The 23,016-nt window shown below is 42.0% G+C and overlaps 1 protein-coding gene across 18 annotated transcripts in view; it reads right to left on the bottom strand.

The window, feature by feature from the left end:
* The window catches only part of ADGRL3 (adhesion G protein-coupled receptor L3), a 1,214,649-nt gene that overhangs the window by 99,686 nt on the left and 1,091,947 nt on the right, over positions 1 to 23,016 (bottom strand). For 5 of the 18 annotated variants that reach the window (XM_069740662.1, XM_069740667.1, XM_069740666.1 and 2 more), the window contains one exon: positions 6,094 to 6,766. The exons of 12 other annotated variants lie outside the window; for them this stretch is intronic. In XM_069740662.1, the coding sequence (XP_069596763.1) occupies positions 6,703 to 6,766 (64 nt within the window). In that variant the 3' untranslated portion in view covers positions 6,094 to 6,702. Of the gene's footprint in view, positions 1 to 6,093; positions 6,767 to 23,016 lie in introns of those variants that run through there. One more of the 18 variants, XM_069740669.1, reaches the window with a different exon arrangement.

Below are 23,016 nucleotides of genomic sequence, written 5' to 3'. Positions count from 1 at the left end.
GTTTCATACTAGCCTCCATCCATTTTGAGTGAGCATTTTTGGGAAAAACATATTGATATACTACTATGTACCACCTTGTAGAGGTCGGTATCCAGCAGCAGGTCTGGGGGAATTTGATTAAAAATAATAAGTTTATTTACAAATTCATTAAAACGGCAAAACAAAAAAGAGAGAGAACAATTCCCGGGAATATGTCCAGTCTATCTTGCGCATTTCGAACTGCCATATTCTTAATCATAGTCTGCCATCATCAGCTTTAATTAACTTTTTGTGAACAGTACATTCTATTTCATGGGCAATATTGTAACACAGTTGCGACAAGGAACTCATTTTGGCCTGCACTTTACATGTCTCCAGCTTCTCTGGCCTCTTTGTCCTCCCGGTGCCACCTTCTGGCCTTTTATTGACAAGTCATTCTTTGCTGTGATCTGCTCCCCCATCAGACTTTTTTCCTAAATGCCATCATTGTCAGGGTGAATGCACAGTAACTTTATGATGATGAATAGTTCGGCTCTTGCACGATCTGCGCATGCGCCACTCACAGGAAAGAGATGTCAGCCGAAGGTGCAGGTCAAAAAGAATGACTCACACAGGCGCTGTCATTTCCTCGGACAGCACATGTGCAGATACAATAAATAGTTCGCTCTGACCACATCATTATGACCTTACAGTACATGCACTGCTTATGGAAATTACAGCACCTGCGCAAGATGTCTTGCAGCTCTGGAGAATGTACCTAATTGTGATAATAATATTTTGGGGCCTAAAAGCCAACTGACGGGTAATAGAAAAATAAATAACAGAAAGCTTTTCATAAAAAAATGGTTTTATTTGGCAAAAAAGTAATTGTCACAATTGTAACAATACATATAATAAGGCAACATGCTACAGTATATACAGTGGGTATGGAAAGTATTCAGACCCCTTTAAATTTTCCATTTTCCAGGTGTGAAAAAATTGTTGCATCATTCCCAAGAAGACTCATGCTGTACTAGTTCAAAAAGGGTGCTTCTACTCAATACTGAGCAAAGGGTATGAATACGTAATGGCCATGTGATATTTCAGTTTTTCTTTTTTTTAAAAACTTTCTACATTTGTTTTTTTTCAGTCAAGATGGGGTGCAGAGTGTACATTAATGAGAAAAAATGAACTTTTTTGAATTGACCAAATGGCTGCAATGAAACAAAGAGTGAAAAATTTAAAGGGGTCTGAATACTTTCCGTACCCACTGTAAACCCCATATGAATTTGAAAAACCCAGAATTCTGCAGCTGAATTGTTTTTCTTTCATTCTTCACATAACCTTCACCCCCACCAAAATAGATTCCATAGTAACATAGTAACATAGTTAGTAAGGCCGAAAAAAGACATTTGTCCATCTAGTTCAGCCTATATTCCATCATAATAAATCCCCAGATCTACGTCCTTCTACAGAACCTAATAATTGTATGTTACAATATTGTTCTGCTCCAGGAAGACATCCAGGCCTCTCTTGAACCCCTCGACTGAGTTCGCCATCATCACCTCCTCAGGCAAGCAATTCCAGATTCTCACTGCCCTAACAGTAAAGAATCCTCTTCTATGTTGGTGGAAAAACCTTCTCTCCTCCAGACGCAAAGAATGCCCACTTGTGCCCGTCACCTTCCTTGGTATAAACAGATCCTCAGCGAGATATTTGTATTGTCCCCTTATATACTTATACATGGTTATTAGATCGCCCCTCAGTCGTCTTTTTTCTAGACTAAATAATCCTAATTTCGCTAATCTATCTGGGTATTGTAGTTCTCCCATCCCCTTTATTAATTTTGTTGCCCTCCTTTGTACTCTCTCTAGTTCCATTATATCCTTCCTGAGCACCGGTGCCCAAAACTGGACACAGTACTCCCTGTGCGGTCTAACTAGGGATTTGTACAGAGGCAGTATAATGCTCTCATCATGTGTATCCAGACCTCTTTTAATGCACCCCATGATCCTGTTTGCCTTGTCAGCTGCTGCCTGGCACTGGCTGCTCCAGGTAAGGGTACCGTCACACTATACGATTTACCTACGATCACGACCAGCGATATGACCTGGCCGTGATCGTAGGTAAATCGTAGTGTGGTCGCTGGGGAGCTGTCACACAGACCGCTCTCCAGCGACCAAGATGCCGAGGTCCCTGGGTAACCAGGGTAAACATCGGGTAACTAAGCGCAGGACCGCGCTTAGTTACCCGATGTTTACCCTGGTTACAAGCGTTAAACTAAAAAAAAACAAACAGCACATACTTACATTCTGGTGTCCGTCAGGTCCCTTGCAGTCTGCTTCCCGCACTCAGTGACTGCCGGCCGTAAAGTGAAAGTGAAAGCACAGCCGCTGTGCTCTGCTTTCACTTTACGGCCGGCAGTCACAGTGCTGGAAGCAGACTGCAAGGGACCTGACGGACACCAGAATGTAAGTATGTGCTGTTTGTTTTTTTTTAGTTTAACGCTTGTAACCAGGGTAAACATCGGGTAACTAAGCGCGGTCCTGCGCTTAGTTACCCGATGTTTACCCTGGTTACAAGCGAACGCATCGCTGGATCGCATCGCTAGATCGCTAGATCGGTGTCACACACACCGATCTAGCGATGACAGCGGGAGATCCAGCGATGAAAGAAAGTTCTAAACGATCTGCTACGACGTACGATTCTCAGCAGGATCCCTGATCGCTGCTGCGTGTCAGACACAGCGATATCGTAACGATATCGCTGGAACGTCACGAATCGTACCGTCGTAGCGATCGAAATGTTATAGTGTGACGGTACCCTAAGTTTATCATTAACTAGGATCCCCAAGTCCTTCTCCCTGTCAGATTTACCCAGTGGTTTCCCGTTCAGTGTGTAATGGTGATATTGATTCCTTCTTCCCATGTGTAGATTAATAAATAAACTGTGAAAATCAGTTCATGAATTAAATAAAAAATAAATATATATATTTTTTTTACAGAACATGTGCTAATATCATGAAAGAATAGTAGAACATTGAGAAAAAAATAGATTTGGTATTACTGTAAACAAACTGAAATTATGCCATTATACTTTAATCTTTTCTATTTTACTTACGGTTCTCTGACAAAACGTGACATTGTAGGCGGACAATCCCCTCTTGTTTTGGGACATGAAGTAATCATTAATTACACTGTTCTACAGCCAAATTGATTCAAAGTCGTAAACAGTTAAACTTAACTAATTTCGTGGTCCTGAAAACAAATATGATGCTAAAATTTGCTGGTTCTAATTTTCCAAATCCAGAGAAGGTTCTAATTCCTTATTATACCTTTCATGCAGGCTTATAGAACAATTGTGTCTTTATTATTTTATCATCATTATTGCATTGTTAGTAGCTAGTCTGCTACATCATCTATCTAGTCTATTGAGCCTTCGGTATTCTATCATCTTTAGGTGATCAATCAATGAAAGCCAACTCAGCTCTGAAGACGTAATCATTACAGTTGCATCACCTACATTTGTAAATGCTCTCTGTGTAAGTTATACAGTTTTAGGATTTCTTAGCTTAGTTTCTTAGCATATTGACAGGTTTCTATATCTTTTTTCAGATATGCCTTGCTCTTGCATAAACAAAACAAATAGTTTTTGCTACATATGCGGTGAAATTACTTTTGCGTTACAAAGGTGAAACTTGACTGCCATGATAAAGAAAGCCCACAACCTGTATTTTGGTTGAAAAATAGGAGATCATGAGAAGAGTTGGGCTCCACACATATGCTGCGATAGATGGGCATCACATCTTATCCAGTGGTTGCATGGAAAAAGGCAATCTTTGCCTTTTGTCTGGAGAGTGCCAACCGATAACAATCCTGAAGGCTATTTCTGCATAGTGCCTCCCATTAGGAAAGGAGTTTCAAGGAAGAAGTAGTAGACTTTACAGTATCCAAACATTCCATCTGCAATACGCCTAGTACCACATTCAGAAGAACTTCCAGATCCAAAAGCACAGGAAACATTTTCAATTGAGTCAAGTGAAGAAGAAGAGGAAGTTTGGTGTCATGAAGCATCTTCCTCTCACGTCTCAGATTTTCTGTCAGCAACCTCAACTGAACGACACCGTATAACACAAAGTAAACTGAACGATTTTGTTAGAGATTTGCATCTTCCCAAGAGTAAGGCGGAGTTCTTGATTTCAGGCTACAGTCAGGCTACAACAATGGAATCTTCTAGTGGGTGATGTTCAAATTTCTTTGTTCTACAACTTTGATAAAGATCTTGTCCAATACTTCTTCATGGAGGGCGATTCTTTGTCATGCAACAACATCAAGAGTTTAATGGAAGCTCTGAAGATAAGTTTCTAGTCGCTTCTATCAGCTACACCTGTGCTTGCTGGTTGGAGGACTACAAGTGCCAGATACTCTAAACAAGGCTGCTGATAGAAGCCAGGGCTGCATTTTAAGTGCAGGGCTGCAGGTAAGTGCATAGGTAAACCAAATATCATAGTTTAACACAAGATAATAGTTTGGTGTTTTCCTTACTACTAGTTTTCCACAGTTTTTCTGCTTTTATCCGTACTATTTATCCCCATTTAGTGTGTGCTCCATGGACAATTCTACCAGGTGTTCATCTTGTGAGATGTATGCATGTCTTGGACAGCCATTTGAGGGTGATAATATCCGCTCAATGTCAGTGAGTTACATGTTTGGAAGCCCAGGTAATGGATTGAAATGTGCAGCTGGCATTACAAACAGGGAGAGGAGTTTAGAGCTCAGTGAGCATGCGATGGTTGGGGCCTGTGATATGGAGGAGGTGGGGAAGATCAGGACTCAGAAGTTCGTATGTGGGTGACAGTTACAAGAAGGGGTAGGGGGAAAAATGCCGCCAGGGAGCTCAGTCCTGATCTGGCACAATCTAGTAAATATGCCTGTTTAGCTTATATTAGGAATGCAAGCCCAGAACTTGGATCACTACAGCAGGACGCTGCTCCTAGCAACCAGAAAACCAACTGCTATAGGAAGGAGGGAAATAGGAGTGCAGCAAAGGCTAGACAGATGTTGGTGGTATATAATTAGGTCTATAATTAGGAGAACAGATAATGAGGGGGACAGTCTATAATTAGGAGAACAGACAGGGTAATCTGTCACTGAGACAGTGAATAACGAACAGTGTTGTCTTGCAGGTGCTCGGGTTCAACATATTGTGTATCACATAGACAGATTGCTGGGTGGGGCTGGGAAAACCCAGCGGTCATGGTGCACATATTGAACCAAAAACAAAGTTAGAGGGAGGTGGAAGGTCCTTAAAAATGATTACAAGGAACTAAGAGAAAAGCTGAAGGCCAGGACCTCCAAGGTTGTGGTTTCAGAAATACTGCCAGTGACACTAGAAAGACAGTGGGAGTTTAGGGAGATAAATAAGTGGTGCAGGAAGGAAGGGTTTGGATTTGTGGAGAACTGGGCTGACTCTGTAGGGACTGGATGTAGGGATGGGCTGCACCTCAATGGGGAGTCAGTATGGGTAAATGTAAATGGAGATAGCAATAATCGAAAGCTGCTAATTAGAGTTTGCTACAAGTCTCCTACTATAGCAGAACAGGTGGAGGATGAAATGCTGCAACAAATTACAAAGGCAGCAAATAATAATAGGGTCCTTATTATGTTTTTTTTTAACTATCCAAACATTCAATGGGACATAGAGTCTTTGGGTATTGCTAAAAGCTGTAAGTTCTTATCAGTAATTCAAGACAATTACCTCTCTCAGTTGGTAGAGGAACCAACCAGGACACATAATCTGCTGGATTTGGTTCTGTGAAATAGACCAGATACAATTTCAGATCTGCAGGTCTGGGAGCATTTGGGAAGCAGTGACCATAACATGGTAACTTTCAATGTAATTTTCAATCAAACACTCAAAAGAAAAAATGCAAAAACCTGGAACTTTAGGAAAGCTGATATCAGCAAACTAAGGGAAGAGCTTAACAGTGTTGACTGAGACCATGTCATGGAAACTGGGGAAACTGAACATAAATGGGGTGTGTTTTAGGATATACTACTAGAACCCTGTAGAAAACTTATACCCTCTGGCATTAAAATGTCCAGGAATCCAGGAATAAAAAGAAACGACTATGGATAAATAAGACAGTACAGAGTTTAATAAGATAAAAACAAAGGGCATTCAAAAGCTTAAAGGCCGAGAATACATAAACTGCATTTCAGGAATATAAAGATTTCAATAAGAAATGTAAAAAATAAATCAAGCTAGCCAAGCTATGTGCAGAGAAACAAATCGCCAGCAACATTAAAATAAATCCCCAAAAATGTAATAAATACATAAATGCTAAAAAGAAAAAAACATGGTATTGACCCCTTAAAAGATGACAATAAGATAATTATAGAGGACTAAGAAAAGGCTGAGATATTAAACAGGCACTTTCATCTGTGCACACCAATGAAATGACTGTTCCAGGGATCATTCAACAGGCAAAAATCAAAGTTCACCACCTGATATAACTAGTTTAACACAAGAAGTACACCTATGTCTGAGCAATTAAAGCATTGACAAATCCCCAGGCCCAGATGACAGTCATCCATGGATACTGAGTGAATTGAGCTCAGTAATTGACAGACCGATGTATCCCATATTCTTAGACTCTCTTGTAACAGGGGTGGTGCCACAGTACTGGAAGATGGCTCACATGATACCGATATTTAAGAAAGGTAAGAAGGTGGATCCAGGCAACTACCATCCGGTTAGTTTGACATCAGCAGTGTGCAAAGTTTTTGAGGGCATTATAAGAGATGACCTGCAGAGATATATTGCAAAGAATAATATAATAAATGACAACCAGTACGAATTCATGAATAATAAGTCATGTCTAACTAACATGTTGGATTTCTATGAGGAGGTAGGTGCAAATCTGGATGTTGGCAATGCAGCCAATCTGGATATTGGCATTGATTTATCTGGACTTTGCAAAGGCATTTGATACTGTACCACACAACAGCCTTATACTGAAGCTACAGAAGCAGCGACTAGGGGAAACTATATGCAGATGGGTAAAGAGTTGGCTAAATGACAGGAAACAAAGAGTCGTCATAAATGGTACGTTCTCTAAATATGATATAGTCAGCAGTGGGGTACCGCATTGATTTGCACTAGGACCGATTATTTTTAACCTCTTTATTAATGACCTAGAAGATTGGATTGAGTGTAAACCGTCAGTCTTTGCTAATGACACCAAACTATGTAGGATATTAGAATCTGACGTTGACTTTAAGATATTGCAAAACAATCTGGATAAGATGTCTGAATGGGCAAACACTTGGCAAATGAGATTTAATGTAGATAAATATAAAGTAATACATCTAAAACAGAGTAATCCTATTGCTGCAAATACTTTAAATGGGAGAATCCCCGGGACTACAGAACAGGAGAAGGACTTGGGTATTCTGGTTACATGTAGGCTGAGAAGCAGTACTGTTTTTACTCCTTTATAAATCACTTGTGAGGCTGCGTCTAGAATTTGGGATTCAGTTTTGGGCTCCACATTTTAAAAAGGATATTCAGCCATTAAGAGTCAGTTCGAAGGCGGGCAACTAGATTATTACAAGGGATGGAAGGCCTCTTGTATGATGAGACAATGTAAAAATTTGGGCTTGTTTAGCTTAGAAAAAAGACACCTTAGAGGAGTTCTCATTTACATGTGTGGTAAGTACAAAGGACTTGCACATGACTTATTCCTTCCAAAGACCATACATAGGACTAGAGGGAGCTCATTACGGATGGAAGAAAGGCGATTCCAGCTAAATAGGAATGGGTTCTTTACAGTTAGAGCAGCCAGAATGTGGAATGCTCTACCACAAGAGGTAGTAATGGCAGACACTTAAAAAAGTGATGTATGATTTCTTCAATACACATAACATTATGGGTTATAGTTAATATAGAGACAAAATGTAGAATTGGTGAAGAAAGGGTGAACTTATGGACATAAGTCTTTTTTCAACCTATGTAACTATGTATAATCCAGAGGAATTGAGGCTTTTCATCGATTTGTCTAAAACATAAAAGTCTTCTTCCTGCATAATGGCAATTCTAGTTGGTTATGCAGCCTACATGAAAGAAACCTATGACAACAGGAAACAGCTGTTAAGGTGCCTGAACTATGAGCAATATTTGTAACCTCTCTGTGGTGACTTAAGGTGGTTACGCTCTTGCTTGGCCTCCAGGGCGAATACACAAAGTACTGCTACTTTCTGCGTTCGTGGGATATTCAAACAAGAGAATATCACTACAATAAAAGAGAGTGGCCTCACTGACATTTACTTCAGTCAGGGAGTGAAAATGTCCAGCACTTGTTGACCCACATAAAATTTTGTTACCACCATTGCATATGAAGTTGGGCCTAATGAAGAATTTTGTAAAGGCAACTGATAAAAATACAAAAGCGTTCAAGTATCTCATTGATACATTTCCAATGTTTAGTGAAGCAAAGATAAACGAAGGAGTCTTTATTAGACCTTAGGTTTGTAAGCTTCTTCAAGATGAAGAGCTTCTCTGTTTGCTGCAAGGCAAAGAAAAGGCTGCATGGGTAGCAATCGCATTAGTGGTAACTTTTTTGGGGGAAACGCAAGAACAGATAACTTAAAAGAGTTGGTGGAAAATCTCCCTAAAATATATAAAGATCTTGGCTGTTATATGTCCTTAAAGATTAATTTCTTACATTCACATCTACACTTTTTCCACCAAACTGCGGAAGAGTGAGCAACGGGCACGGTGAGAGATTTCACCAAGATATTGCGGCTATGGAGAAAAGATATCAAAGAAAATGGAGTCCATCTATGGTTGCAGATTACCGTTGGACAATTGTAAGAGATTATTGGATGCAGGAGTACGAGAGACAAGCAAAAAAAAGTTGTCACCTAATGAGGACCAAATTTTGTAGTGCAATTTCTGTAACTGTTTATAATTTGCAATCGTATTTAGACGTGTTTTAGTTATTTGAATTGTTGCTAAATTTCCTTTAAATAAATGAGAAAATTGGCATAACAAAATATTCTGTATTTTGATTTTTGCAAAAATAACATTTCAAAGTACTTAAACTTTTATTATTATATGTAATTATATGTAGCAGTAAAAGGAAAACTCTTTGACATCATAGAAACAAGAGCCAATGAAAAATTTTCAATGTCAGATTTGAATTAAGAAGGTCAAAATCATTAAGAAATGGATCATTTCATAAAGGTACCTTCACACATAACGATATTGTTAACGATATCGTTGCTATTTGTGACGTAGCAACGATATCGTTAATGAAATCGTTATGTGTGACAGCGACCAACGATCAGGCCCCTGCTGGGAGATCGTTGGTCGCTGAATAAAGTCCAGAACTTTATTTCGTCGCTGGACTCCTGCTGACATCGCTGGATCGGCGTGTGTGACACCGATCCAGCGATGTCTTCACTGGTAACCAGGGTAAACATCGGGTAACTAAGCGCAGGGCCGCGCTTAGTAACCCGATGTTTACCCTGGTTACCATGCTAAAAGTAAAAAAAAACAAACACTAGATACTTACCTACCGCTGTCTGTCCTCCAGCGCTGTGCTCTGCACTCCTCCTGTACTGTCTGTGAGCCGGAAAGCAGAGCGGTGACGTCACCGCTCTGCTTTCCGGCTCACAGACAGTACAGGAGGAGAGCAGAGAAGCAGAGCGCAGCGCTGGAGGACAGACAGCGGTAGGTAAGTATCTAGTGTTTGGTTTTTTTTTACTTTTAGCATGGTAACCAGGGTAAACATCGGGTTACTAAGTGCGGCCCTGCGTTTAGTTACCCGATGTTTACCCTGGTTACCGGCATCGTTGGTCGCTGGAGAGCGGTCTGTGTGACAGCTCTCCAGCGACCAAACAGCGACGCTGCAGCGATCCGGATCGTTGTCGGTATCGCTGCAGCGTCGCTTAATGTGAAGGGGCCTTAACTAGAGCCTAAAGAGATTAACTGGAATTTACGTGGATATGCATACAATATGTAGGCACATGTTCACACTGGCCACAACACAGGCAAAACCTATGATAAAATCAAAATTAGCAAATACCCTAAATAGCACTAGTGCATAAAAATAACATAAGGTAATTAGTTAACATAATAACATTGACCAATCATATGCAGAAGGTGTCATGGGAAGGAAGAGCTCACCCCCAGAATGACAGAAGAACATGCTTTCTCCTTTCGAGATGTAAAGAAAGACAGCCCTGTTCTCCTCTATGCCCTTTGCAGCTACTGTGTAGAGTACAGCAGACCTGAGTGTAATTACAAAAACTTTCAGCTTACCTCTCCTGGTAGTCTTTGTGTGAGGAGGGGGATTACAGCTGAACTGAGTGTTATAACAAACACCTCTGCAGCTGCTGTTTTTTATGGGCAAAATGTGAATATCTTCAATAAATTTCCAAAAAGAATTAGTATCATGGGCCTCTGACACCTCTTCCACAACAGGCAACCCACCAGATGGAGACCCAAGTTTGAGAGTCGCCACATTTCCAAAAATTATTGTCATACACAACTAATGTGGCATCAATTTCCCCACAGTAGAAATAGCATAATGGTGCTCTGAGAACCCTTCCACTACAGGCAACTCACTGGATGGAGACCCAACTTTGAATCTCCAAATTTAAAAAAATTGTTTGGAACAGCACCAGTAGCAACAGCAGGTACAGAAGCCACGACAAAGGTGTCACAGACTGTAAAAATGCAAGATCAATGCATCACACTAAAAACTACACTATCACCTAGCCTGCCCAGTCTGTGACTGAGGTGCAAAAGTCCTTGAAGATCCATGACTTGTTCATCTTGATGAACGTTAGGTGGTCTACACTTTCAGGGGACAGCTGGATGCACTTATCCATCAGGACACCACCAGCAGCGCTGAATAAACGTTCTGAGAGAACACTAGCTGTCAGGCATGACAAAGCCTCCAAGGTGTGACAGGCGAGCTTAGGCCACTCTTTCATTTTTGAAGACCAAAATGTAAAAGGGTCCAAATTCCTCCTGATGGCATTGATATTGAGTTTGAGATACTCCTGCACCACCCACTCCAGTCATTAATGTGTCTATTGTACTTTATTCTGCTGGTGCATGGGCTGGTCTAAAAATGTGTGAAAAAACGCACAGAAATTGCTTATGCCATTTATACTGCAGCTGCTAATATTTTTGCGTTGACTCTACGTCCCCGAGGTTGGAAGTCTATAACTGCGATGCACACTGTGTAACTCACTGCTGTCTCAGAGAAAAGGACTCTTAAGATTGTCTACAAGTGTGTTTCGATACTCCAGCATGCACATCTCTTTCCGGGGGGAAGCATCTGGCTAAATTTAGTTTTGTACTGTGGACCTAACAGAGTGGCAACCCAGTAGTCAGAACTATTTCTAATCCTAAGAATACGGGCATCATGTTGCAGATAGTGCAGAAAAAATGTGCTCATGTGTTGGGCACTTCCATGAGATCCAATGATGATGATAATGATCTCTTTATTTATATAGCGCCAACATATTCCGCAGCGCTTTACAGTTTTTGCTCACATTTTCATCACTGTCCCCATTGGGGCTCACAATCTAAATTCCCTATTAGTATGTCTTTGAAATGTTGGAAGAAACCGGTGTACCCGGAGGAAACCAACACAAACACGGGGAGACCATACAAATTCCTTGAAGATGTTGTCCTTGGTGGGATTTGAACCCAGGACTCCAGCGCTGCAAAGCTGCAGTGTTAACAGCTGCCCTACAGTGCTGCCCCAAGTATGTGTTGTGTTGGTGGTGGGGTAGCATTCACGCTTGCTTCCTCCGTCTCTTCCCACCAAACACTGACAACAGAGAGGGGATCATTATCCTCTTCATCTCCTAACTGTTGCGCACCCATCACCTCTTCCTCCTCGCCCTCCTCCAATTGACAATCAGCTTCTGCACCTTCACTAACAGTTTGTGTAATAGCATGAGCCTCCTCAATTGCTGTAATCCACTCTCTCATGGCACTTGTCTGTGCAAAGACAATCCGGAACTTAGAGATATTGTTATCCCTTCCTCATCCTCCTCTGCTTTCTCCTCTTCCTCTGGGACCACCACCTGCTCCTGCAGACTATTCAAAATGTGCTCCAGCATGTAGGTGACTGGAATAGTGATGCTCATGATGGCATTGTCAGTGCTTACCATATTAGTAGCCATTTCAAAACTGTGCAGAAGGGTGCAGAGGTCCTTCATCTGTGCCCACTCTGCAAACATGATTTGCACCACATCCATACTGGGTTTTTCCATGCTATGCAAAAGGACATACTGCACCAGGGCTCATCACTGCTCTCACCCTTTCAGCATATTGCATATCAAAAGGTTAACCGGTATGCCGAAAGACCTCTGTAGCGATGCAAGTCGATGACCTGCAGGGTGCGAATGCCAGAAGTGAGCACACAGTGACTGTGATTTCTGCAGCACATCCAGGCCAGGATAGTGACGTGAGCCATGCAAGGCACATGTGTAAGGTTGCCCCGAAGTAGGGCTGACATGAGGTTCACAGTTATCGCACACAGCCTTCCCGGGCTCCAGGTTCAGTGGAGACAGCCAATGCTCAAACTCGGCCGGGATAGCTGTCCCTAACTCTTGAGCTGTGTGACAACGATCTCCAAGGCATTTCAATTTAAACACTGCCTAATTGCGGTAATCCCTGGCTGTACAGTACAGAGATGTTGATTCTCTCTGCACTGTTGGAATCTTGATGCCGGTTCTTGCATGTAGTAGTCAAATTATTGCAATATTTGCCACTACTGGGCAGTTTTCTGCACAGTTGGTAGATAACGTTAGTTGGGTCATCCTTTGCAGTCTCAAAAAAGGCCTAAACTAGGCAACCCTTGCTACTGCTGCGAACTACAGACTTGCGGCCGCTGCTGTCCACAGCCAGAGTTGAGGCTGAGGGTGCAGTGCTTGTTGTGGTTGCATCACTCCATGTCTGTGCAGGAAGCTGCAACGTAACCTGATCTTCCTCCTCCTCCACCTCCTCTGCTGAGCTACTCAGCTGCGTGCCTCTGGGTTCACTCCAAGTGGGATCTACAACATCGTCACCTGACAGTACAGTCTGCATGCACCTCAGGTATCTGAGTCTCATTAGGGTCAACTCCTCCCCGGGAGATAACGTCTGGTGATGAGGGTCTGGATTTTGCTCGGACCCTACTTCGTCCAGCCCCAGATTGAACAGAAAAAGATTTTGGGTATCGGTGCAGATGCTTTTCTCCTCTGGACTCTTTGGAGCAGACCTCTGATGCCCATGGAATAGAATGTGTGAAGAGCTCTGCAGACTTGCCCATCTGTGGATTCCCACAGTCAGTTGGGCAGTTAGAAAATTGTAACACAGGGAAAACAAGGGTAATTGGGGTGCCAACTTTGAGGATTGTACTGTATGTACTAACAGCTAAATCTAATGGTCACTACTCCATGCTAATTCTTTTGGATCTCTCCGCACCATTCGACACTGTGGATCATCAGCTCTTCTTCACTATGCTCCACTCTATTGGCCTCAAGGACACAGTTCTCTCCTGGTTCTCCTCCTATCTCTCTGACTGATCCTTCACTGTATCTTTTTCTGGCTCCTCCTCCTCTCACCTTCCATTTACTGTAGGGGTTCCTCAAGGATCAGTCCTAGGCCCCCTCCTCTTCTCTTTGTATACCGCCCCTATTGGACAAATAATCAGTAGATTTGGTTTCCAGTACCATCTCTATGCTGATGACACCCAATTATACATTTCTTCTCCTGATACCACGCCGACCTTTTTAGAAAACACCAGTGATTGTCTTACCGCTGTCTCTAACATCATATCCTCCCTCTATCTGAAACTGAACCTGTCAAAAACTGAACTCCTCGTGTTTTCTCCCTCTACTAACCTACCTTTGCCTGACATTGCCATCTCCGTGTGCGTTTCCACCATTACTCCAAAGCAACATGCCTGCTGCTTTGGGGTCATACTTCATTCCGAGCTTTCATTCACCCCCCACATCCAATCACTGGCTCGCTCTTCTTATCTGCATCTCAAAAACATTTCTAGAATTCACCCTTTTCTTACTTTCGACTCTGCAAAAACTCTTACTGTTTCACTCATTCATTCTCATCTGGACTATTGTAACTCTCTACTAATCGGCCTCCCTCTTACCAAACTCTCCCCGCTCCAATCTGTCCTGAATGCTGCTGCCAGGATTATATTCCTCGACAACCGTTACACCGATGCCTCTACCCTGTGCCAGTCATCACACTGGTTACCCATCCACTCCAGAATCCAGTCTACCACCCTACCTGTGCCCTCCGCTCCGCTAATGACCTCAGGTTAGCATCCTCAATAATCAGAACCTCCCACTCCCGTATCCAAGACTTTACACGTGCTGCGCCGATTCTTTGGAATGCACTACCCAGGTTAATACGATTAATCCCCAATCCCCCCAGTTTTAAGCGTGCCCTAAAAACTCATTTGTTCAGATTGGCCTATCGCCTCAATGCATTAACCTAACTATCCCTGTGTGGCCCATTCAAAAAAAAACAAAAACTTAAACCATAATCAGGTTCCTCGCATCATGTTCTCATACACTGTATACAGTTAATAGCACTTTGTGACTGTACTGCTACATACTTAGACAGTGAATTGGTTCATGCAGCTTTACATGAACACCCGAGCCTTACACTATGGCTGGTCCAAATAACTAAAGCAATTGTTACCATCCACCTCTCGTGTCTCCTCTTTTCCTCATAGTTTGTAAGCTTGCGAGCAGGGCCCTCGTTCCTCTTGGTATCTATTTTGAACTGTGATTTCTGCTATGCTGTAATGTCAATTGTTTGTACAAGCCCCCTCTATAATTTGTAAAGCGCTGCGGAATATGTTGGTGCTATATAAATAAAATTATTATTATTATGTAATGTTAAGATGGAGGAGAGGCCACTTAATGCAGAGCTTGCCATCCACTGGAGCACACGGTCTTTCTGGCTGCGTCCCATCCAGTAACAGATGTTGTCAGTGGTCTTTGGATAGGATGAGCCGGTGTTTGTTCACTAGAACTTTCAGTAACATAACCACCTAACCCATATATAGGTCAAACACCAAGCCTATTCCCACTTCCACCACGACCTCACTTTTACAAACTCATGTTGGATGTAGCATTCCCTTTTTAACCAGCTGTTTCACAACCATGGACCCAGACCTGTCAGTCACCTGTAACTAAATTAATAATCAATATTTATTTGCTGAAATAGTGTCCTTGCAAAGCAATATTAGCCCAAATGATTTTGATTAGGAAATATTGCCTCCTGCCTGCCCCCCAATATTAGCACAATTTTACTTAGAAGATGGGGCCTGGTGCATACACACCAATAATAGTCCTAATGATTTGGAATATGAAATGGGGTCTGGTGCCTGCAACCGAATATTTTGATTAGGAAATGGAACCTCTTGTCTGCATCCCAATATTAGCCCAAACAATTTTACTTCAGAAATGTGGCCTGGTGCCTGCACCCCAATATTGGCCCAAAAGATCTTATTAGTAATTTGACCTCCTGAGTCCTGACTGCAACACAGTCCAACGACTTGGATTAGGAAATGTGGACCCTTGCATGCGCAACAATAGCACAAGATCGATTTCACACAGGACAGGATCCTATCTAACAAGGGAATTAGTCTGATTGCCGTATGTGGAGTCGGGAAGAAATTTCTTTCCCCAATGTGGAGCTTACTTTTTGCCACATGGGTTTTTTTTGCCTTCCTCTGGATCAACATGTTAGGGCATGTTAGGTTAGGCTATGGGTTGAACTAGATGGACTTAAAGTCTTCCTACAACCTTAATAACTGTTACTATGCTACTATGTATGTTATATAACAACTTGCAGCAGCAGCAGGAGCAGCCTCTCGGTGCTGATACACTCACAAAATGGTGCCTGCAAAACAATATGTCCGCTTTTATATGGAGAGGGACAAGTGAATTTGGCAGCTAATAACAGAATCCCTTGTATCTGGATGTTGGGCATGGTTTCTGCCCTGATTGGCAGCTGGAATCTACACACATTAAGTTAATACCAAAAAAAAAATTACACCCCGCCACTTCTCTGACCTATACACATCCCCTCATAAAACTCATCCCTCCAGCTCATTGTACAGCACCACTATCCTAGTCAAAGTACTGATAAAATCATTAGTGGAAATTCGATCATCTACCGAACTGTGTCCGAATTCTGCCGACTTTGAGGGTAAATGCTCAGGAATCCGAACACGAATCCAAATGAGATGAATTTCGTGCCGAATTTGAGATTGGCGAAGTTCGCTCATTTCTAGTACTGAGCTTCCTTCAGATAAAAAAAAGACTATAAGGAATAAGGATGTGCACTCCCATATTTGATAAATTGCAAAATTTAATTTAAAAAAGTCACAGAAAATGGACAACACAGACAGAGACAAATGAATTAAAGGGAACCTGTCACCCCGTTTTTTGAGATTGAGATATAAATACTGTTAAATAGGGCCTGCGCTGTGCGTTACTATAGTGTATGTAGTGTACCCTGATTCCCCATGTATGCCGAGAAATACATTACCAAAGTCGGCGTTTTCGCCTGTCAATCAGGCTGGTCTGGTCAGGTGGGCGTGTTCACAGCGTTCTTTTCTTCCCCAGGTTTCCGTTGGTGGCGTAGTGGTGTGCGCATGTCCAAGGTCCGGATTCCCTGTGCCCACGTGAAGACACAGCGCGCGATCTGCGCTGTCATTCCTTTCATCGGTGCGGGCGGCCATCTTCCTGGGGCCGCGCGTGCGCAGATGTAGTGCTCTGCTGCACGGGGCTTCAGGAAAATGGCCGCGGGATGCCGCGCGTGCGCAGAAGAGATCGCGGCGGCCATTTTCCCAAAGCCGAGTTTGCATCTCGGCTTTGGGAAAATGGCCGCCGCGATCTCTTCTGCGCACGCGCGGCATCCCGCGGCCATTTTCCTGAAGCCCCGTGCAGCAGAGCACTACATCTGCGCACGCGCGGCCCCAGGAAGATGGCCGCCCGCACCGATGAAAGGAATGACAGCGCAGATCGCGCGCTGTGTCTTCACGTGGGCACAGGGAATCCGGACCTTGGACATGCGCACACCACTACGCCACCAACGGAAACCTGGGGAAGAAAAGAACGCTGTGAACACGCCCACCTGACCAGACCAGCCTGATTGACAGGCGAAAACGCCGACTTTGGTAATGTATTTCTCGGCATACATGGGGAATCAGGGTACACTACATACACCATAGTAACGCACAGCACAGGCCCTATTTAACAGTATTTATATCTCAATCTCAAAAAAGGGGGTGACAGGTTCCCTTTAAAGACAATTAAAAAAGACACAATAAAGACTTGAGGGAATGGGAAATGATAATCCCACCTGGTGCCCTCCTTCAAGTATTTACAAGGGAATATATAAATAGTCACCTCAGTGTGATTGTATGTAACCTCATTAACATTAGATATGCATATGAAAAAATATAGACAATGAAGATAAAAGCAAAATGTTAACACATCACCTTGAATCAAGGGGATGTGAGGGAAACAGTTCAAATGTCATGATAACAAGCAAAATGGATAGAAACAACAACAGATGTATAGGAGAGATGCATATAAATATAAACAAGTAAGAATATACCTACAAGTAATCAAAGTAGAAGAGTATGTATCGGGTGATTGTAAAGACCTGAGCAGACAAGTTTCCATGCCTATCGCTGCCTGCTTTGACGAAGCAGACACCCTATTGATATATATTTTTTCTGTGCCCACATCTCTTTCTATCATTTTGAGCTTTCTTCAGGTTTTCACTGTTCTAAGTGATTGCCCAGCTACTTAGCTAAGCTGTCAGTCCCAGATCTCTACCTATCGTAGCATTTGCTCAGTGGTGCTACAGTATTTGCCTTGTATTCCTGTGCTCTGTTTGTTGATCTATTGCTGCCTGACCTTGGACTTCATTGTTACCATACCTTTGCCTATCCCCTTTGCTCTGATCAGGTATTTTTCTGGTATTCTGAACTCGGACTGTGACCTGACTATGCCTTTGTATTTCCTCTTTAATTTACAATGTGCTCTCTTGGTATCTGATATTGGAATATTTGACTACCCTGCCTCATGGATTGTCCATGATTAGTGACTAACGTTACATTACAATTGGTCATATGCTTTTTCCCCCCACCAATGGAGACAGTTCATACAATCTGTGATCAGGTGGCAAATCTGTCCAAAAGTAACAGGATCTGGCCAGGAGGCATCAGAAGCTAGAATCTTCACGGTCCCAGCTGCAGGGTCAGTTTTCTTGCACCATGAGTGCTTCCCAAAGCTCTCCGCTACTGACTGTAGTTATGACTTCTGTACTTTCTGACGTGCAGCTGATCTCTCCTGAACCAGTGGTGGCACTTCCTGATAAATTTCCAGGAGAGAAAGACCCGTTTAGCATATTCAGATAGAGCTGTAGACTACTTTATTACCTTATGACCCGATCTTTAGGGGATGAGTCCCAGAGGGTGGGAATAATCATGTCCCTACTGCATGAGGGCCCTCAGACTTGGGAATTTTCTTTGTCCCCATTATTGCAGAACAGTCTTCTGTTGATGCCTTTTTTGATGAATTAGGGATCATCTGTGACAAACCTGACAGGGTTCAGGTCGTGTAGGCAACATCAAGAACCTGACACAGGGGAAGAACACCACTGAAGACTATAGTTCTGAGTTCCAGCAATATTCCTCTGAAGGTCCGTGGATTGATACAGCTCTCAGGTGCCAGTTCCACAGATGGTCTTTCTGATACTCTCTGTCCCAGCATGTTCCACCTTGATCCTTGTGGGAGGCCATGACTCAGGCCATTCTAATGGATCAAAGAATTTGGGAGAGATGTGATGAGCGACAGAAGAGGGTTTCAGTCATTCTTCCTGAGTCTGTCCACTTACCTGAGGCAGGACTTAATTGATTCTGGACTGGTTTTGAAATAGGGTTAGGGATAGATAGGTGTTGTGAATTCTGCTCTTGGGCTCCCTCCGGTGGTTATGAGTGGTAGTGCTGCAGTAGTTGGATCGCAGCATTTATCAGGTGTATCCATTTTTTGCAATTTGGGCTGGGCTATTTAAGTCCTGCTTTATCCTTTAGTCAGTGCCAGTTGTCCATTGTTTTTGGAGGATTCACATCCATACTTGGTCTCTCCTGGTCTGCTGTTCATTTCTTCAAAGATAAGTTCTGGCCCTGTTTTTGCTGTCCACCTGCTGTGGACCTTATAGTCTGTGCATTTTCTTGTTTTGTTTTGTCCAGCTTTGTCTGTGAAGGTTTTTTTTGCAGCCTAGCTTTGTCTCTGGAGATGCAGATATACCCTCCATGTCTTTAGTCAGAAGTCAGATTGGGTGTTTTGTATTTTCTGTGGTGGATATTTTCTAGTGTTTTAATACTGACCGCATAGTACTCTGTCCTATTCTTCCTTTTTAGCTAGTATGGCCTCCTATGCTAAATCCTGATTTCATGTCTGCGTATGTTATTTCCCTCTCCTTTCACAGTCAATATATGTGGGCGGCTGTCTATCCTTTGGGGATTTTCTCTGAGGCAAGATAGTTTCCCCGTTTCTGTCTTTAGAGGTAGTTAGTTCTTAGGCTGTGTCGAGGGGTCTAGGGAGTGTTAGGTACCCCCCACGGCTACTTCTAGTTGCGCTGCTAGTTCAGGGTTTGCGGTCAGTAAAGGTACCACCTTCTTCAGAGTACGTCTCATGCTGCTGCTAGGCCACCAGATCATAACAGATAGGTTTGAAAGACCCATTCAATTTTTTACCATTAAAAAGACACCATTAATCCAGAATCTTGTCCAGCTGGTAACGGTGGCATTCACACTTAGATTCGGAACACTTTACTCTGAGTCCATATACTGCTATGTGTTGGACAATTTATCTGCTGGGTTGGTATTGGCAGTTGCATGGCTATGTATTCACAATACTGTTATTGATTGATGTCGGAAGGATGTTGTTAAGTGGAGCCCTGATAGCTATAAGAAATGTCTTAGTTCTGTAAAAATTTGCTCTGCTAATCTGGAGGGTCTGCTGGGGTAGCTGAAAGACTTCGGAGATTTGTCCTTGGAAAAATAAATTTTACCTCCTTATCAATCAATCTTGACCCTAATGCGAAATTACCTAAATGTATAATTTGCATGTATAATTAGTCAGGAGTCAGGACCTGTATGCACTGCCATGAAATAATATGTAAACAATAGTTTATGGAAGGGTCATATCCATCCTTCCTCCTCGCCAGTAGCTTCTCTATTTTTCTTTGTTAAAAAAAAGATGGGGGTCTCTGTCCTTGCATCGATTTCTTTGAATTAAACAAAATTACAGTTAAAAATTCCTACCACTTCCACTCATTCCTGACTTATATAATCAATTTATGGGGCTAAACGATCTTCTTGGAGGAGCCTATAATCTGATACTCATCCAGGAACGTGATGAGCAGAAGAAAGCATTTTTAACATTTCAGGGCCTATTTGAAAATCTTATCATGCCCTTTGGGTTAACCAATGCGCCAGCGGTATTTCAAAATTTTATGATATATTTTCTGATTTCATTGGAAGGTATATTGGGGAATACCTTCATGACTTTCTAATTTTTTCGGCATTTGTATTTGCACCATGAACATATCTGTTTTGTTTTAGAAAATAATTTTTTATTTTCTATACTGCAGAAATTTACCTTTTCTTTCCAAGAGATATTGTTCCTGGGGTTCATTGTATCAGCTGAAGGGTTTAAGATGGATCCTTAAAAGGTGCTGGCCATAATTGATTGAATTCAATCTTGCAACCTTAAAGTATCACAACGTTTTTGGGGATTTGCCAATTACTACAGAAAATTTATTAGAGTTTCTCCACAGATTATTAAACCTCTCATCGATCTCACACATAAAGGGGAGGTTCTTAAGTTTTGGTCTCTGGATGATATTGGGGCATTTAATAAATTAAAAGAGTGTTTCATGTCCGCTCCAGTTTTCATTCAAGCTGATCTCCAGAAAACATCCATTGTGGACATAGATGCTTCATATGTCGGGTTAGATACGTTTTTTCTCAAGTTTCCAAAACACTGACCAACTTGCAACCATGTGCGTTTTTCTCTAGGAAATTTTCATTTGTCGAGAAAAATTATACTAATGGGAATCACGAGCTGCTAGTGGTTAAATAAGCTTTTGAAGAATGAAGACATTTTTTGGAGGGTACAAATTATCAAGTAACGATGGAAACCGATCATAAGAATTTTGTCTATATTGAATCAGCTAAACAATTAACCCCAAGACAGACCAGATGGTCCTTATTTCTTTCTAGATTCAAAGTATGGGATAATGTTTGGTAATCTTCAAAAATATTAAGCTGAAAGTATCATCGGTAAAGTAGGGTCCTAAATTTATTGCCCTGTACGAGATTATAGACGTAGTCAATTTGGTTACATTTAGACTAAAACTTCCTCAGTCTCTTCGTGTCCCTAATGTGTTCGACAGATCCCTGTTTAAAGGATTTGCTCCAGATATCCTTAGGCACTTCCTGACTGCTGTTAAGTCAATATCACTGGAAATCTACAAAAACTACCACTTTGGGTGAATGAGTGGAAGAGATTACCAATATTATAAAAATGGAAAACATGATTGCACATGATAACAATCGCCTCAAAGCTTTTCATTGCAATAGACATGTTGAAAATTATTTAGTAAGGGTTATGACCAGGCAATCTGGTTGTTAGAAAATAATGCTTAAAATAGAATGTTGTGGTAAATGTGGTCTCCTCTGAAGCGCTGATTTAATAAGTTGTAGTATCCTTTTTTTTCTTTTGTCCCCCACCCTACCCACTTTTCCTGCCCATTATTTCTCTTTCCACAGTCTTTTCTTCTTTACATTCCTCTAGCACACATAATTATTTGGTTCAGGTAAGAGCTTATATTAAAACCTCATCAAGCTGATTATAACTGTACCCTACCGTTTAAAGATAACTTAATATTAACAAGCGTCAAATTTGTTATTGTTACTATCGAACGTAATTGGAATGTTCAGTTTTCAAACCCAATAAAAATCTTTAAAGTAAAACAAAACAGTTTGTTCTTTCGGTGTTGTCTGTCTCATCCCGCCTTCTCCAGTTTCTGACAACAGAGGTATGAGGTGAAGAGGATCATGGATCCAAGGTGGTGAGGAAAGCTCCTGGGTTTCCATCTTAGATTTACAGAAAACCTGGGGGTCTGGCAGCCCCCTCTAGAAGAGAGTATACTGTCACAATTCTTCCACTAAGTGTGTCTTGGATGCACTGAGTAACAGCTCAGTAGTCAAATCTAGTGCAGGGGTGTGGTGAGTTGTCAGTATTTTGATAGAAAGCTCAGTTGTCCAATCTGAGACTGACAAACAGTATGGATTTATGAAAGATAAGTTGAGTCTAACCAACAAGTACAAATCTGAACGTTGGTAATGCGGCTGATGTGATTTGATTTTGCAAAGGCATTTGATACTGTACCACACAACAGTCTTGTGCTGAAACTCCAGAAGCAAGGACTGGGAAAACTATATGAAGATGGATAAGGAATTGGCTAAATGACAGGAAACAGGAGGTGCTTATGTGCCCAGAGCAGTACTAGTATGGCGCCGCGATCGCCACGGCCTCAAGCTGAGTGCTGAGGCGATCATGTGCTGGTGTCAGCTGGTGTGCTGGTGTCACATCTTACACCCAGCAGCAATGCCCACGATCGGGTGCTAGCATCGATCATGGGCAATTAACCCCTCTGATGCCGCTGTCAGCAGTAACAGCGGCATAGAGAAGCATTTATGCAATTTAAAAAAACAATAAAAGTACACATATTTGGTACTGCTGCTTCCATAACAATCCACTCTACAAAACTATATCACTAGTTAACCCCTTCAGTGAACACCGTAAAAAAAAAAAAGTAAAAAAACAATGCTTTATCATACTGCCTAACAAAAAGTGCAATAAAACACAATCAAAAAGACAGATGTAAATAAAAATGGTATCAATGAAAACAATATCTTGACAGGCA

Source organism: Ranitomeya imitator, chromosome 1 (assembly GCF_032444005.1).
Source record: "Ranitomeya imitator isolate aRanImi1 chromosome 1, aRanImi1.pri, whole genome shotgun sequence".
Lineage (NCBI taxonomy): Eukaryota > Metazoa > Chordata > Amphibia > Anura > Dendrobatidae > Ranitomeya > Ranitomeya imitator.
The sequence above is the reverse complement of the archived record's forward strand: the minus strand, read 5'-3'. Positions and strand labels throughout refer to the sequence as shown.